This window comes from Pyrgilauda ruficollis, unplaced genomic scaffold (genome assembly GCF_017590135.1).
Source record: "Pyrgilauda ruficollis isolate IOZ18807 unplaced genomic scaffold, ASM1759013v1 scaffold23, whole genome shotgun sequence".
In the NCBI taxonomy this organism is placed as follows: Eukaryota; Metazoa; Chordata; class Aves; order Passeriformes; family Passeridae; genus Pyrgilauda; species Pyrgilauda ruficollis.
Window position 1 is genome coordinate 5,834,845 of NW_024522539.1, and position 16,123 is coordinate 5,850,967.

At 41.2% G+C, this 16,123-nt stretch overlaps 1 protein-coding gene across 1 annotated transcript in view; it reads left to right on the top strand.

The window, feature by feature from the left end:
* AKAP13 (A-kinase anchoring protein 13) overlaps positions 1-16,123 on the top strand; it is a 206,565-nt gene that overhangs the window by 58,007 nt on the left and 132,435 nt on the right. The window contains exon 4 of the mRNA XM_041468849.1: positions 553-597. Coding sequence (XP_041324783.1) covers positions 565-597 — 33 coding nt within the window. The 5' untranslated portion in view covers positions 553-564. The remainder of the gene's footprint in view (positions 1-552; positions 598-16,123) is intronic.

The window sequence follows — 16,123 nt, forward strand, 5'->3', positions numbered from 1 at the left end:
AGAAACTTTCACCAGGTTATAGAGAAATTCCAGGGACAGGCTGGAAAGAGGAAAGATTCTTGACTAAAATGAGTAATGGTAGATTTTTATTATGAAAAATACTAATCAGAATATGAGTATCTTATATTCTGGAAGTTTTTCCTTCAGAGCATTTTTGATAGTTTGTTTTCTGTGTAGTTTTGAAATGTTTTTTTTTAACAAGTAGTCCAGTGAAAGGGGTAAAAAATGACACCAAATTACCTTGGACAAGGTAGTAGTTGGATTTCTTGAGCGGCAGAGAGAACTGCAAATACTCATAAATTACATGATTTTTCATGGGGGAGTGGAGGAATTGAGGGAAGGATTTCAATTATGGATTGATAATTGCCATAAAAAGCAGATAGATATGAAGTGAAGATTGCTAGGAGGAAAGATGAACTGAGATGGACATCAAGGGGAAGAGAAAAAGTGCTTATTGGAAAAAGGAATGTTTGTGTGCTAAAGTAACTTAAAGAGAAGTACCTACAATTCAATGAAAAATACCTTAAACTTGCTTTTTCTTTTTTGTTTCAGTGTTCTGAGGTCATGAAACTTAATCCACAGCAAGCTCCATTGTATGTGAGTACCAATTAAAACACTTTACTATTCACACAAAACACTTCCCATCAGCTTTTTTGAGATGTTGCTTCTTTTATCTTTGCTCCCTAAGGAGTTTATTTATATTAATTCAGTTGCAGATGCTCAGTGGTAATGCACTCAGGTAAGTCACAGAGCTCCTCTGGTTTCCAGCAGACTGCTTTAAGTAGGTTTTGAGGCTGTCTCTGTGCAGGTATCCCCTACTTCTGTTTTTCTCTGCTTTTCCTCCCCAAAGCATGCTGGAGTGCGTGGCTGTGCTCGTGTGACTTGATGTGTTGAGAGGCGGTGAGGAGAAACTGCTAGTGTGGAAAACAGGGCATCCCAGTGTGCAGGGCTTGCCCAGTGTGATAATATTTTTCTGTTTGGAGTTTTAAACGTGGCAGGGAGGACCAGGAGGCAGCGCAGGGCTGGGCTGCAGCAGGGGATGGTTTACGTCAGCCTCTCCGAGCTCGTAACCTCCATGAGCAAGGAGCGAGCTCGCCCTGCCTCTGAATAGCAGCTTTGTTGGAGAACATGGGCACTGTCAAATTCGACCTGGATGCGTGGGGGTGTGTGAGCGTGTGTTCAGTCTGTGCCAAAGCTGCCAGCCAGCTCTGTAACTGTTTGCTTTCCTTGCCTTGCCATGCTGGGAGCAGGCTGAGCTGCTGCAGCTCATGGTCCTGCCCACAGACCTCGCCAGCCAGGGCAGAGCTGGATGAGGGGATGGAAAATTTGAAGGGAAAATTGCTTGCAAATGTGGTTTTTAAGGGGAAAGAAGGAGAAACTATCAGGACTGGTGATAGACCTGTGTCTTGGAAAGTGTTGTGTGTTGTCAGTAATGGATCATATTGACCTTTAATGCCATGGAGGCTTTAAATTTTGCCTACCTTTAATTACCAACTAGAAGTTTTCATTGGAATTTATTCTCTACCCGCTGTCCTAAGTCTGTGCTTGAAGCAAGATTAAAATACTACATAGTGTGACCTGATTTTGTAGAGTGGCTTTCCAGGAGTACACCATATCCTGAATTTTGAAACTAAATGTTGCCTGAATTTTATTAAATCTCAAGTCTACTGAATGTACCTTGATTTTGAAAAAACTTCATTTAAGCTGAAGACATATTAAGGGAGAATGGAACTTACGTGCAAATATATGATGAAATTGCTACAGTAGAAACACATGAATGGTGTAATGCAGAACAAAATTATTCTCATATCATTTGAACAGTATATGACTTTCCTGATCTGGAGGCTTTGTTTTCTCAGGCTTATCTACTGAATTAGTTTATTTTCCCGCTGTTTTGTGTGGGGTTTTATTGACTATGTAAAACTGAAGTGGCACATTTAGAAGTCCTCATCCCCATATGACAGAGAACTGGGCTGAGGTCAAATGTAGCCTGGTGTAAAATAATGATTATATAGCACTTGGTATAGTGTTTCCTTGCAATGCAAATAAGTTACATTATTAATACATCAGTGACTCCTTTTTCTCTCCTCTTCCCCTGGCCAGGTGTATACACAAATCATCTCCCTTTCAAAAATCCAAATTTGGTGGTAGCTTAAGGAAATTTGAAAGGTCAAGATTTAGTCTTTCTGTTTGCTGTCAGTATAAATGTTTTATACATTTTAAGATCAGTTTTGTTTTCCACGTGTTGCTAATTGACAGCTCATCTGGGAGTCGTTAGGTGCCAGCAGAACACAAAGAAAAGGATATCTTCCTGCTATTTCTATTTTTCTAAAGGCAGATACAGCAGTCTTGTGGCCTGGCCTTTGGGAGGCAAATAACAAACCTCACCACATTCCTTCTTCAGAGTGATGGCAACTCCATTTTTCATATACAGCCTCCTTGATCTTTTCAAATTACTGAGAACAGTATTCTGTTAATTCCTCCATAAGGAATCTCATCTCTTTGAATGACTGGAAATAACAGGCAATACTGACATGTCAAAGGATTTCCCTATCTTTGTCTGCTTTCAGGAAAATATGTTTCTCCCACAGCTGACCCTTTTGTTTTTGACACCTTTGCATCTTCCTCTTTTAAGTTAATATCTTAGATTAAGGATTATGCAATTTTAGTTTATTTTTTTTTACTAAATTTGCCATGAGTTTCATCCTGAAAGATCCATTATATACTTGTTTTCATCAGCAGCACTACTGAGCTCCTTTTAGGAGGAGAAAGTAAAAAAATGATGTCTCCAGTTCAGTTCCTGGAAGCCAATTAGAGAACTAAAGCATACTTCATCCTATCTGGTAATTACCAGGTTGCCCAGATTTCATAATGAAGAAAAGGGGTTTGGGAACCTGAGATGTCCAGTGTACTTGGGGCCAAAGTTTTTTGGGTGATGGAAAAGATAGTAATTCCACATACACACCAATAGAGGGGTAGAGATTCTTGTATTACTCAAATCAGTGTGCATAAAAGGAAGACCACCTGCTGTATCCTTCGTGGTACTTTCTTTTGGCAGCTTGAACTTCTGTTTAACTCTTCAGTAAAAATCATCTGCAGAGCTTGGGACCACTGAGAGGTCACGACCTGTAATGATGAGACTACTGGTCCTTGTAAGTGTGAAGATTAAGAAATAAGGTGGAAAATATATCCTGTAATAATGAGTGTAGTGTTTTTGTGATTCAGTGTCTCATTTTAGCCTTGCTTCATTGTTCTCTTGTTGATGAGGTTGCCAGGAACTGGAGCTCAGCATTGTTGCAGGTTTGGGCTGGGACAGCTGCTCCTCCTTTGCTCTGCTAACAGCTGGCTCCTGTCCCCCGGGAGCCAGGACCCCAGGGCCACTGTATGTGTCACCCAGAGCTGTTGTTACCTCCACTAACCAGCTGTTTCAGGAGCTCCCCTGGCCCTGGGAGCTGCTCCCAGCAGTGCAGTCATGGGGCTGAGGAGCTGGTGCCAGGAGAGATAGGGCAGGGAAGTGTTCCCCAATTTAGCTCGGGTGCGATAGAGCGATGCCGGTGCTCACGTGGGCTGGGGGACAGGCAGCTCCCCCACCCCTACCACTGTCAGCATGGAATTACATTTAGAAAGGGTGGTGGGATTTAGCAGAGCCTGTGGCTGGATATTGTGGGGTGAATTTGAAATAAAAATGTTCAAACCCACTTCCTTAAGATGCATTGATTTCTTCAGCTGCTAAAAAAAAAGTGCACGTAGCCAGGCACCTTTGGTTATCTGCCTCAGACTGCAGTTGAGAACATCTTTATTGATGCACAGGCACTGGATTCAATCCAAAACTAACTTTACTCCCATCCCTCTTGTATTTCAGTGCCATCCTGTTGATATGGGAATTCTTATCAGGCACAGTGTAGAGGATGCAGGGCAGTGTTTCAGACCTTACTTGTGGTCTTTGTGCTCAGGGAGCCCAGGGTCTAAAGCTGAAGGACCAAGCTGTTCTGTTTGCTGGCAAGGCTGGGGTGGAACAGGAGGATGGGAGATGAGAAGTCACAAACTTCAGTTCTGTTTGGTTTTTTTATGTGCTTGTAGTGACCTCAGTGATTGTTATCTTTTTATAAAAGTTGTATCTCCCTACCACCAAAAGTCAAAATTTCAACTTCAGCATTGTAAGGTACTTCCTGTCTCGTGTCACTGTTGTGTTGGAATATCCAGATCATCTAGGAGTATGAAAAAAAAGGATTAACAATGCTCTGAACAATGGAAGTTTATTATTAGGTGGCCATTTATTGTTGTGATTCATTAATTCTCTGTTTATAGATAAGATTGTTTACATTAGTCACGTAGATTAAACTCCACTGTTGCTAACATCCATGGGAAAGTGCTTTGCAAATGTGAAGTGTTGATCTTTTTAGAAACATTATCATTAATTGGGAGTCCAGCAGATTATTCAGCAGGGGATTTAATTACAAAAGGATCAAGGCTCACAAGCCATGTCTTTATTTCCACCCAAACTTTAATAAATATGGAGAACATGTGAAGAATGATCAAGGTTGTGTCTTTAGCTGCATAGAGGAGTGTCCTGAAATTCTCCCTTCAAAAATGATGTGCACACCTGATTTCAGCCTCTGCGGGCTCTGGGGTCTCTGTAGAATTATTGATAATTTTTGTAACCTAGTTGCATCTCCTACATCTCTGAAATCAATGTTGATTTGGTTTTTTTTTTTTTTTTTTAGAAAAATGACCTGAGATCAGTATTTGGGTATGAATGAAAACATGTTTTGGAAAAGCACTGGGGTGACATGCAGGGAAATGTTGGGAAATATTAATCTCATCTACTCTTGATTGCAACCAAGTTTACAACCTTAGATCTGCCTTTAAGACGGGAATATTTTTTCATGGTGATAATGATCAGTGGGTGTGAAATGGAAAAGATTAGCAGCTGGAGAAGCATGATGTATTGCTGCAAACTTTTTTTCCTTTTCCTTTTAGATTAAAAGGAACAAACTTGTTTTAAATCACAGCACTCCTCCTCTGCATGGTTTGTCTAAGGTGTGCCCACGTTGTTTGGAGTGACAAACCCAAATGTGTCATAACTGGTGATTGCATGAGAGGGCAAACACTTAATTGATAAAAATGCTGCCATTGACTTTGGTCTTTAATCAGGTCTGTGGATGAAGTCTCTTGTCTAAACTGCCACTTAGGAGCTGTGTAACCTGCAGAGTTTCTCAAGGAGACTTTTTGATAGAGATGAGAGCTCCCACTTCCAAGGCAAAATGTCATGCAGCTTAATGAAGTATGAACTTCAAAAGCCTCAGAAAGAATGCATTGACCCTCTCTTAATATAACCTGGGGTTTGGGTACAGTAGGTCCTCTTCTGTTAATGAATGAACTGCTCCTGTAAATTTCCCAGTTTATCCTGCTTTAATCTAAAACTGAAAAAAAAGGATATGCTTGTAATATTTTCCCTCCACGTACATATTCATATAGAATGATGCCCTACTGAAGTGTACTGTGAATTTCTGAGAAAAGCAATTGTAATACCCTCTGATGTTCATGTTTTACCCTCCCACCCCCCAGCTTCTGAGTTAATATTAAAGAATTTAAGAAAAAAGTTCACAATGCAGTGTTTTGAGGCTTGTGGCAGCAGTGCTGTGGCTCTTGGAGTCCCTGAGTGCAGTGAGGTGTTGTACCTGTGTGTGCCTCACAGCTGGCATCTTACCTCAGGTGTCACTTGTGCACTGTTGTGCGATATATGATTAATGTTCTTCAGAAATCTCTACCAGGGAGACAAAAGGACAAAATGAAATACCTTTATGGTTCTACAGTAAGATGCTGTCATGAGGTTGGCAGCTGTGCTTAAGTTACATTTCTACTAAAGCAGAATTTGTTTGCTTAGTAGCATCTATGGTGACAAAGGCCGCTGAGATGCCTGAATATCTGAGGTCAGTCCAGCAGAAAAAGGAGAACATACCACACATGCTTTTGATGTGGGAATTTCTCACGAAAGTCACTGTACAGAAGCCCTGTTTTTGTTTCTCTCAAGGTCCTTAGGCAAGAGGACAGCCAGCCTTGATGTTTAGTTCAGCTCTGTGGTGAGAGGATCTGATAAACCTCTTGTCTTTTATTTGTTGAGTACTTGATTTCTTCTTAATGACAAACTAGCTTTCTGCCTTGCCTCCAAAATGTCTTTGAGTAATGAATGAGTGGAAGCCTCTGAGCACCTTTTACAAATAAAATATTTGCTTGCATTACTTGTGGAAGAACCTGCTGCTTGTTTGGTTTTAAGAAAGTCAGCTGGGGCGCCTGAATAAACTGATTTTTTTGAGAGGAGTATATTGCAGCTTGTCTGGCTCTGCTTTAATTCTCCAGGCAAAATACTTTCCTCACTAAACTGTGCTTGACCTCATATTTTAAGATTTTGTCACTCAGATCTTTGATTTAGATTCTTTTCATCCTCCACTTCCCAAACTCTGGTCTGCATCATGCAAGAAGCCATCCCTTCTGTGGAAATGGGTGTCTGGCAGCTGCCACCTGAGCTCAGCACCGTCCCCGGGCAAGCTCCCTGCTGCTTCTGGGATCTGTCACATCTCGGTGCAGACTTTGCTCAGTCTGGTTATTATGGGGCTGATTGCTTGTTTTGCTCCTCTTAAGAGAGACATTCTCTAGCTCACGAGATCTATGTGACGTTAGCACAGGGCTGTTGGTGAAATGGTCACTTTGGTGCGTTTACTGAAGGCAGCTTTGTCTGGAGAAGTCGGATGAGGCTGCCAGACCATCAGCAGCATCTTCCTCCAGGAGAAGCTGTTGCTTACTTTGTTGCTCAGAGGCCTTTTCTCAACCTTTCTTCCATATTGTCTGAAACTAAAAGTGCTGGATATGGGTTCAAAGCCCTCCTCCTCTCATTATCTATTTGAACTTTCCTTCTGTGATCCTGTTTTGTGGGTGTGAAAGTGCTGGTAAACAATAAACAGTCTGGCTTGAAGTCTGGAGTACTTCTCTGAAATTCTGCCCTTAACTCCCCAGTACTTTGCAGCATTATGTGTGAACTTTAATATGACTTGCAGAAGATGCCAGAGCTGGTACAGCTGGTAGGGGTGGGAAAGCAGAGACAATGATCTGCTTTTGGGGAGCTGTTAGATTGCTTCCTCCTGTTTTCTCAAACTGCAGAAGGAATCCTTATATTCTCACACTAAGAGTTATATTAAAATTGAGTGAAATTATGTATATGTCTTGGGCTCTGTGTTTGGGATTCATTATTTCTTGTGGTAGCTGATGAGCTGGGAGTACCTGGACAGACACAAGAGATGGTGTCCCATCCCCAGCATCACTGACAGTGTTGCCTCCTCTCCTGTCAGGAGGAGTAAGCAATGGAGATCTTCATTTGGGTTTAGGAGAATGAAAATACTCTAACTCCTGTTCCACTGTGGGATGTATTCTTGTGTTACCTTTAGAATGAACAAACATATTCCCATGTCATTCCTCAGGATACGTGCCCCTGCTGCATTTCCTGTAACAAAGTGCTGACAGTCATTTGGTTCAGGTAGAGGCAGTTCTGACAGCAAAGCTGATGTGAGAGCAGTGCTTGTGAAAATGTTGATTTCATGAAGCCAAAATTTCACATAGCCTCCCAAATCCCCTGCACTCTGCCTGCAGTGCTTCCCATTGCTTCCTAAGGCTGTGTTGGATGTGGTCTCCCTGCAAGTGCTCATCCTCTGCCTGCCTCAGTAAAGCAATTCCATATTGTGCTTAAGTGGAAAATAAAATAATTGTGAATCACTGTAGCTCGATGCTGTGCAGTGCCATCAAGTGGCAGTTCTGTCGCAGGACACATTTTCAGGGCTGCCTGTGTTTTTATTGATGTTTCAGAGTGTTTCTTTTAAACATTACAAAATTTCACCTGTCTGCAGTTGTGGTTGGGGAGGGTTACTTCATCAGAAAGGTAATGATTATAATGGTTTCTTTTCTCTACTGGCAAAAATGTCACTTTAAAAAGTGCCTCAGTCATTGCAGTAGCTCTAAGTACTGTAGCTGTGAAAAATTTAAAGACTGGTGAGGATATTTTGCAACTGGCAGGAAAATGAGTGCTCTGGAACACACTGAGCTCTGTCTCTCTGAAGGTTTTGCTGTACTGTAGAGGAGGCTGAAGTACCAGGAAAAAGCCATCCTTAAGCTCTCTTCTGCTTTTGGATCTTAGTGTTCAAACCTGATTTTTTTTTCCTTTTGGTTTTCTTTAAGACACCCCAAGGCTATTTGTGAAAATACTCCAGTGGTAGAAGATTGCTTCTAATAATATGTCATCATATGTACTTTATCTTCCAGGAATTGTGACTCTCTCCATCCTTCTGGTGCCAAGAGAGTAGCTGGATTTCTCTTAGTCACTGCACACATTCAGGCTGCCTTCTATTGCTCCTAAGCACTGCAATTTTGTTGTTATTGCTAGATGGGCAATTAGTAGGAAATACTATCAATCACTCAAGCAGCTGGTTATAAAATTACCTGGTTTGGTTCTCGTAAATGTAATGAAGAACAGAAGAGGCTTTAGGATGAGGCCAGAGCAAGACATTGACATCAATTTGGGTGTGTTTTTCTAGGAACTGATTGAAGTAGTTTCCAGAATTTCAGAAAAAAAGCCCTAAAGTAAGATCAGTACTTGTTGTAGAAACTGGATGGTACTGGAGGCGACATTCTGTAGCAAAGAAATGTCCCCCTTTCTTTTGTACTGTCTTTATGTTCATTATGACATTACACAGAGACTTGCATAATTTAAAGGTTAACCCCAATGTATTCCTGGTTTTGTGTACATCTACACCTCCTTCTCTATACCAGAGCTGTACAGGGTTTGTGGTGGAAGGGGCTTGGGGTTACTGTCAATACTTGCTTATTCAGGCCAGAAAGTACACAATTCTTTAACTGGATAGCCTGGCTAACACTAAACTGCCTGAATAAATGAAAATTAAATGAATATTTTCTTTACTATACTGCCAAATCCACCAAAACAATAATGTCCCCATTGCAGTTTTTCCCTGGGTGTTTACATTTAGTACAAAAGGGTGAATGGCACTCTTCTTATCCTTTCTGTTTTTCTCCTTAAGTATGATTTTGCTGCTAATTGTACTGTTAATTTTACCATGTTTTTGTGCATGCCAGAAATTGTTAGAAATGACCTTGGCTGTGTGGTTTTGCGAGGGCTGTGTGTGTGCAGCACAGGCTGGCACTGAGCTGATGCACTCTGCATGCTCTGAGTGCTGCAGAGCACGTGGAGCCCTGTGCTAAGGCAGTGGTACAGCTACATCAGCTATTAACAGCCCAATCTAATAACCTGCCTGGCTCTGGCTAGCAGAGTGGCATGTCAGGAAGATCTCTGCATGAAGATAAATCATGTGTCTCTTTCAGCACTAACGAGATCCTGTTACTTTGATGGATTTCTGCCGGCAGTCTGTAGAGATCTCCTTTGAGCTGCATGGATTAATATGTGTGTAATGGTTATAATAGCATCTTGACACTCAATAAAGACTCATCTTGGAGATGATTGATTTGGGGGCTGACAGAGACATGCTTTGTCAAAGGATGTGGGCCTCTAATAATGGATTTCTTGGAGCATACCCATTTCCACAGGAGTTTGTGCTGCTCGCACTGGTTCAGAGTAGAAAATCCACACCTTGCCCTCCTCAGACCTTTTATCTCTTTGCAAGCAAATCCTGCTGCAGGATTAGACACCTGGACTGGCTTGGGCTGTGGCTGAGGCTGTGAGATGGTGTTAATAAATCAGCCCTAACAATGTCAGCTCTGCAGACAGGCAAGTTGAGGGTGTCCATGTTTTTTAGTGCAGGTTGCACTCAGGGTGGATGCATGAGAGCCAGCTTGGACCTGGAGGCAATAGCTCAGGGCTGTTTATCATAAATGTCCTTGTTTTCCCACAAATTCTTTTTTGCCCTAAGAGTCTTGAATAAATGGTCTTTTGACTCTGTACTTGTGTCAACATTTTATCCATCAGTGTGCTAAGCTAATCTTATTTTTGGACCAAGTTCTTTTTCACCTTTGAGGAATGAAAGTGGTGGAGAGTAGAAAGTTATTTTGTCTCTGTGTCTGTTTCAAGTCTTGACTTTGTGGCTAGTATTGGAAGAGGAGATCACTTGGCTCAGTGCAATATTAATGAAATATGGAAGGTAGCACCTTAATTTGCTCTGTGGGCTGGCAGAAAAATGTCTGCTCTCATTCTGTTCTTTTGGTGGCCTGTGGGCAAGACAGAATGGTCTGTGATTGTATTTTCCAAAGAATGAGAGAGTGCTTTGCAAAGTCTGGCTTTCTCATCACAGAGGTGCTCAGTATCTGTGCTGTTAACCTGAAACCTTTCACTGGTAGAAATAATAGCACTGCTGTTAATTTAAAAAGGAAATAAGGTTAGGTCTGGAGGTTGATTTTTAAAAAAAAAAATATTTATTTTATTTAAACCACTGGAGTCATTCTTGTTGTCTTCTTTTGTGTGGGGATTTTTTTTTTTTTTTAATTAGGAAAACTTCTTTGCTTCATGCTTTAAGATCAAGGAGTTTGAAGTCATTGACTATGAAAAAGGACACAATCTGCCCCAGAACTTGGCAACTTGCCATTCTATTTATTTCTGGAGTCTTTCCCTGAAGGTTTTATCTGCAGGAGGTTGCAACACTCCACCCCAATGACATCCATCTTTCTCCCTGTTCCTGACCCAGGTCACTGCCTTTATCATGGGGGATATCTCCAGGTGAGGGGGGATTTCTAGAGCTGCTCATGTTCAGACACATTTCACAGCCCTGCCTTTGTTCCTGGGGCCTAGGGTTCTGCAGAATGAACTGTGTTTGATGTGACTTTTTTTTTTCCACCCCCTAAGTGCTCCTCTGAGTCAATCCATAGTGGTGAAAATGAGGATATCTGTAAAGATTGCTGTTGTCTTGCTGTAACAGATACCTCTGACCTCCTCCCATGGTCCCTTCCTTTTCCTTTTTCCCTTTTCATCCACATGTGCTGGGAGCTTGCAGGCTAAATGGCCACATCTGGAAAAGGGGTTGGGTGTTCCAGGCTGAGGCATTTGAGATCCACTGACAAACTCAGAGAGGGAAGGGGACTCAGCTGGGTATTTTGGAGGTAGGACCCATCCCCAGATTCTGCCCCTCACGTGTGAGCTGTTAATCTGTTAACCTGGGAATAGCAGCCTGGAAGAGTTTGGTGGATGTAGGTTATTTTCTTGCCGTGGAAGAAGAGCATCCTGTGGTTTTTGGAGCCAGCAGTGATAGTGCTGTGTCACAGCTGACTGGCTGGAACACTTACTCAGACCTGGAAAAACTGGGATCTAAGCCTTTCTCAATCAAAGGGTTATTCCAGTAGATGAGAGCACTGTCATGTTTGCTCTAAAAATAGTTGCCCAAACCCCCATTTCCTTTTGCAGTCAGGAGCCTGTGTGGCTGCACATGGTTTTGTTCTGCATGGGGATGTCCATGTGTCCTTTCCAGATGTCATTCTCTGAGGGCTGAAGCACAAGTTTGCACCAACCCAAAGTAACCTTAGATGGGAGGGATCTTCCAGAGTACTCAGCTGAGATATGGGAACTGTCTGGGAGCAAAAGTTTAGCTGCTGATCTTGTTGTGTACTGACAGAGTTAGATGGTAATGGATCATCGAGCATCTAAACAATTATATTGTACTTTTTTCCTTATTTGATGGTTTCTGCTACATTTTGTAAAGATGCCTTGCAGTTCCCTTTTCCATGTTCCAGCTGCTTTCAGACCCCTCTGCAGTTTTCAGTTTGAGATGGAATTTTCTCAGCTTTTGCTTTGATTTTGTCTAGCTTAATTACTGTCAGTACTGCACCCTTTCCAAAGAAAACGTCATGTGATTGAAAAGCCAGCTGTTCCTAAAAGCCATTTGGATGAAAAAGTACTCAGTGTTTGGACCATGATTCCCATTTAATTGATGGGGAAACTCAAAACACAGGGATGTGAAAGGACTTGCCTCCTGCTCGAATTCCAGCCTGATCCTGGGTACTCTGTGTCAAGCAGTAACTGGGGTAACAGTGAGTCCAACTCCATCTAAAAATTAATTAATAAAGGTAGCAATGAGCCTGAACTGCAGGAGGAGGAGGAAGAAGAAACCACAGCTGTGATATTGTGCTGTACTGGGTATGGTGAAGCTTTCCTGGGAGCAGTTTAGGGCTTCCCAAAGGGGAAGAAGCAAAATTGCAATAAAGCAATGACTCAACCAGGGCCTGATTCATGTCATGAATAGCGGAAACAAAACAGAACTTGTTACAATGGCAGGTTACCTTTACTCATCTAATCCAGCCCCTTTAATAAAGCATCATAATCTCAAAATCTACAACAACTCTTAGAAGGAAATACTTAGGGAGAAAAGCTTTCTTTCCTTCATGTGAATCTCCAACCCATCTAACCCATGGACTTTCCATTCTGTAGATTTGTGCTCTGTGGGAAAACAGCCACAGTTTGCTGTCAATGGTCAGCAGCAATTTTTGCATTTTTCTTTTTTGGGGTAGAATAAATTAATGATAACTGGTTGATGGTGTTTTCTTATGAAAATTGTTGAAGTAACAATTGAGTGCTGCAGTAGTGCCATCTAATGCACACTTAATTTTCATAAGTATTTTTAGATTCTGTGTGTGGAGATCAGTGGGTGGTTAGTGGCTTAAGTAATGTTCTTTAAAATTCCCATTATGAACCATGGGGGAAAAACCAGCTTAGAAATGAAACGCTTCAGCTACAAAAATACAGCTTGCCTTTTTGGGTTTTTTGGGGGTTTTTTTTTGGTATGTGGTGGGGTTTTTTTGTTTTGTTTGGGGTTTTTTTGTTTGGGTTTTTTGTTGTTTTTGTTTTCAGAAATGTTAAAATTTGTTAGCCAGCATGTTAAGAATAATTTTTCCCCTTTTTCAGTCCATTGTTGACAAGCGTACCTGTTTCTGGTAGAGCTGATATCCCTTGGGGAACCTTCCCTATGGCCAACTAAACTCATGGATTTCATCTTGAGGTCTGGAGTTCTGTATTTGCGAGAGCTGTTTTCATCGTCCCAAATATGACCAATTCCCCCAAATCAGACAGATTTCCAGAGCCTGAAGTGGAAAAGAAAGATGTCTTTATATGCTTACAACCATTTTTTCTTTTTGGAAGATAGATAGTATTTTTGAGGTGATAACATAAGTGGTCTTGATATTTTTGAGCTTAAAGATTTTGTTCACTTCATTTCCACTTCGAAATATTGCTGAGGTTATCTATTAAAGAAAAAAAAAAAAGCCTTTGAAGGTAAGTAGTCCATTTTAACAACCTTACTTGGAGTGTTTGTACTTTTCTTACACGCCATCCACATCTGCTGGAGAGACTACTACCTAAGAAGGTGGAGTTGTGCTAATGCCAGCAAATCATGCTGACAAACAGGTGCCTTGTCCAGATAGTTTTGGGTTTAGTTCTAATGACAGCATTTGGGCCTTTTTAGAGATAATTGTATTTCTGCTGCCAAAACTTCAGAGATGGTCCACTCTAAAATCCGTTTCTGTGTTCTTTTCTAGTTTAAAGCTCAAAGTCAGGGTTGGCTTTTCCAGTGCACCTGTCCCATGGTGAGGCAGACTTGCTTTCTCCCTGTGGTTTGGAGAAGGGAATATGAGGAAAGAGCCCCATCCACCTTCTTCACATCCCATTACATCTGAGACTAGGGATTTTTCAGATCCAGACAAGGGACAGGGTGGCCTCTTTCATGAATGGACCAAGATGGAATGTTTTCATTTCCAATGGGCTTTAAGCCAAGTAAATATTAGTCGATCCAAACTAGTTTTGAAATTAAATTATTCTTATTTGTTGGAGCATTCCAGAGAATGGCTTTGATCTGTCTGTACTTTCACCAAAGGGATATTGGCAGGCTGGCCTCCCATTTCTAGCCGTTTGGGATGAAAGGAGGGTTATAATAACCACCTTGTGTGGCAGTGATCCTGAACAGATGACATTTTTTGGACAATATTAAATGAATAAAGGTAAACATACTTCAATTAAAATGTTTTTGGAGGCTGAATGCAATAGGGCTGTTGGAAAGTCTTCTATGTGGGTTGGAGGAATTTGGCTGCATTTGTAACTGATTTTCTTTAAGTCCAAAAATCTTGGAAAGAGAGGGGTTTTGTTCTGTGCATTATTTCCTTTCCAAATAAATACATTGCTTAAATAACTTAAAAATCAAATTAAAATTGGCAGTGAACAATGAAATTGTCAGTAACTGGGAGGTACAGAGGTGTGTTGAAGAAAAAAGGAGGGTTTTCTGTTTCTGGGATCACATCAGCACAGTGACCTGTACCAGGCACAGTGACCGAGTTAGCTCAGGTGATACCTGCAGGGAAACTGAAGCACGCAGCAATTAAATGGCACATTATCAGTATTACCAAAGGTATATGGAGACAACTTAAAAATTAAAGTAAAGAATCCACCAAATAAGATGCTCAGTGTTCCACAGTCTTGGCTGAAGGATCCTCCAGAAGAGGTGGGAGCAGGGTGGTGCTCCCACCCACCATGAAATGCTGCTTAGATACAGCTGAAGAACCTTTTAAATTGATTCCAGCTGATGATAATTTGTGCTCTCCCTAGACTTAAACAATAACTGAAATTAAGTGAATTAAAATCTAGGGAGTGGAGCAAGTGGTTTGGAAAGATCTGCTGGAGGTCACTGGTCTGACCATCTTCCACCTTCAGAATTAGGTCAGGTATCTAAAAAAGTTCAGCTATGTGTTTAAGTTTCAGCTTTGATTTCAGTTTATGTGGAACCTCTGGTGTTGAGGTTTCTTACATGTATTTTCTAGGTTTTCTGTGAATAAGTAAATATACAAATTGTCATTTGCAATATTGATGCAAATTAAATTGCTTTTCCTATGAATGTGAGTAGTTTGCATGGATAGACAGGTGCCTTCTCTGACAAAAACTCTATGTCAATTTGCTTTGATTTCACAAAAATTAGACTAACTGTACTTGATTTCTGAGTTAAATAAAAGAAAAATCTCTTTTAACAAATACTGTGTTGAACACTCAGTGTGTTCTGAAGTGTCACCTGTATTTTAAATCTGTTTAAGTACTTTGTATGTTCATGCCTTAAGGGAGAAATGGTTTGAACAAAGACATATGAAAAAACAAAGCACAAAGGATTTGTGTAGGTTAAAACTCAAGCTTTTGGTTTTTTGAACATCAGCTCAAATCTGGATCCATTTGCTTGAAATTGAATATTTAGTTTTCAACTCAGCATGTGAACTGGTCATGCTTGAATTTGAAGCTTGATTTATTTCTTTTTGCACCTGTTTTTATTTTAACACTGACTCTATACAAGATAGACTTTTGCTACATGGTTCCTTCCTCCCCAGCTGGAAGTCTGGTCTGATATTGCGTGAGACCTTCCTAAAATTTACATTTGTAACTCTACAACCTCTGAAAATACAAAATACACTCTCTGCTCCATTAGGTTGAGGAGTTTCTTTGAATTTGTGGTTTTCTTTCCTGTGTCACAGCATTGACCCACATATTTGATTTTAAGACCAGTGGCTGGTCGTGAACTTGCCCTGCAAAATCTAGTTTGTATAAAACAAGGCGCAGTCCTGCCCCTGGCAAGAGGTGCCAGATGGGCTGGATCAAGGGAGAACTGGACATCACCTTGGAGGAGGAAACGTGAAAGGAGCTGAGGGAGAGAAGAGGGAGACACGAGGCAGAGCGTGGGAAGTGATGCTAAGGTGGGACGGATGTACGGGAGGGCCTGGAAGTCTGGGAATTTTCTATAATGGTTGTATTTGACAAAGAGAAGGGATGAACTCAGTGATCTTCAGGGGGAGGTTTTAAAGGAAATGATGTGTATTCTCTTGAATATGCTAATCAGAATTACATAATCTGCAATAACAGTAACAATAATAATAATAATAATAATAAAATCTTTTCCAGATTTGCAGCTGTAACCATATGCTCAGTGGGGTGGTGGCAGAGAGCTGGCAGCCACAGCTGCTCTGTGAAACTGGGGCATCCACCTGGTTCTGATCTCCATGGACAAGGGACAGAAGGTCACATCACAGACTGTTGTTCTCAGTACCTTGTAGTTTATATAATTTTTTTCAGGCTAATAAACAAAGTGTGGGGAGACCC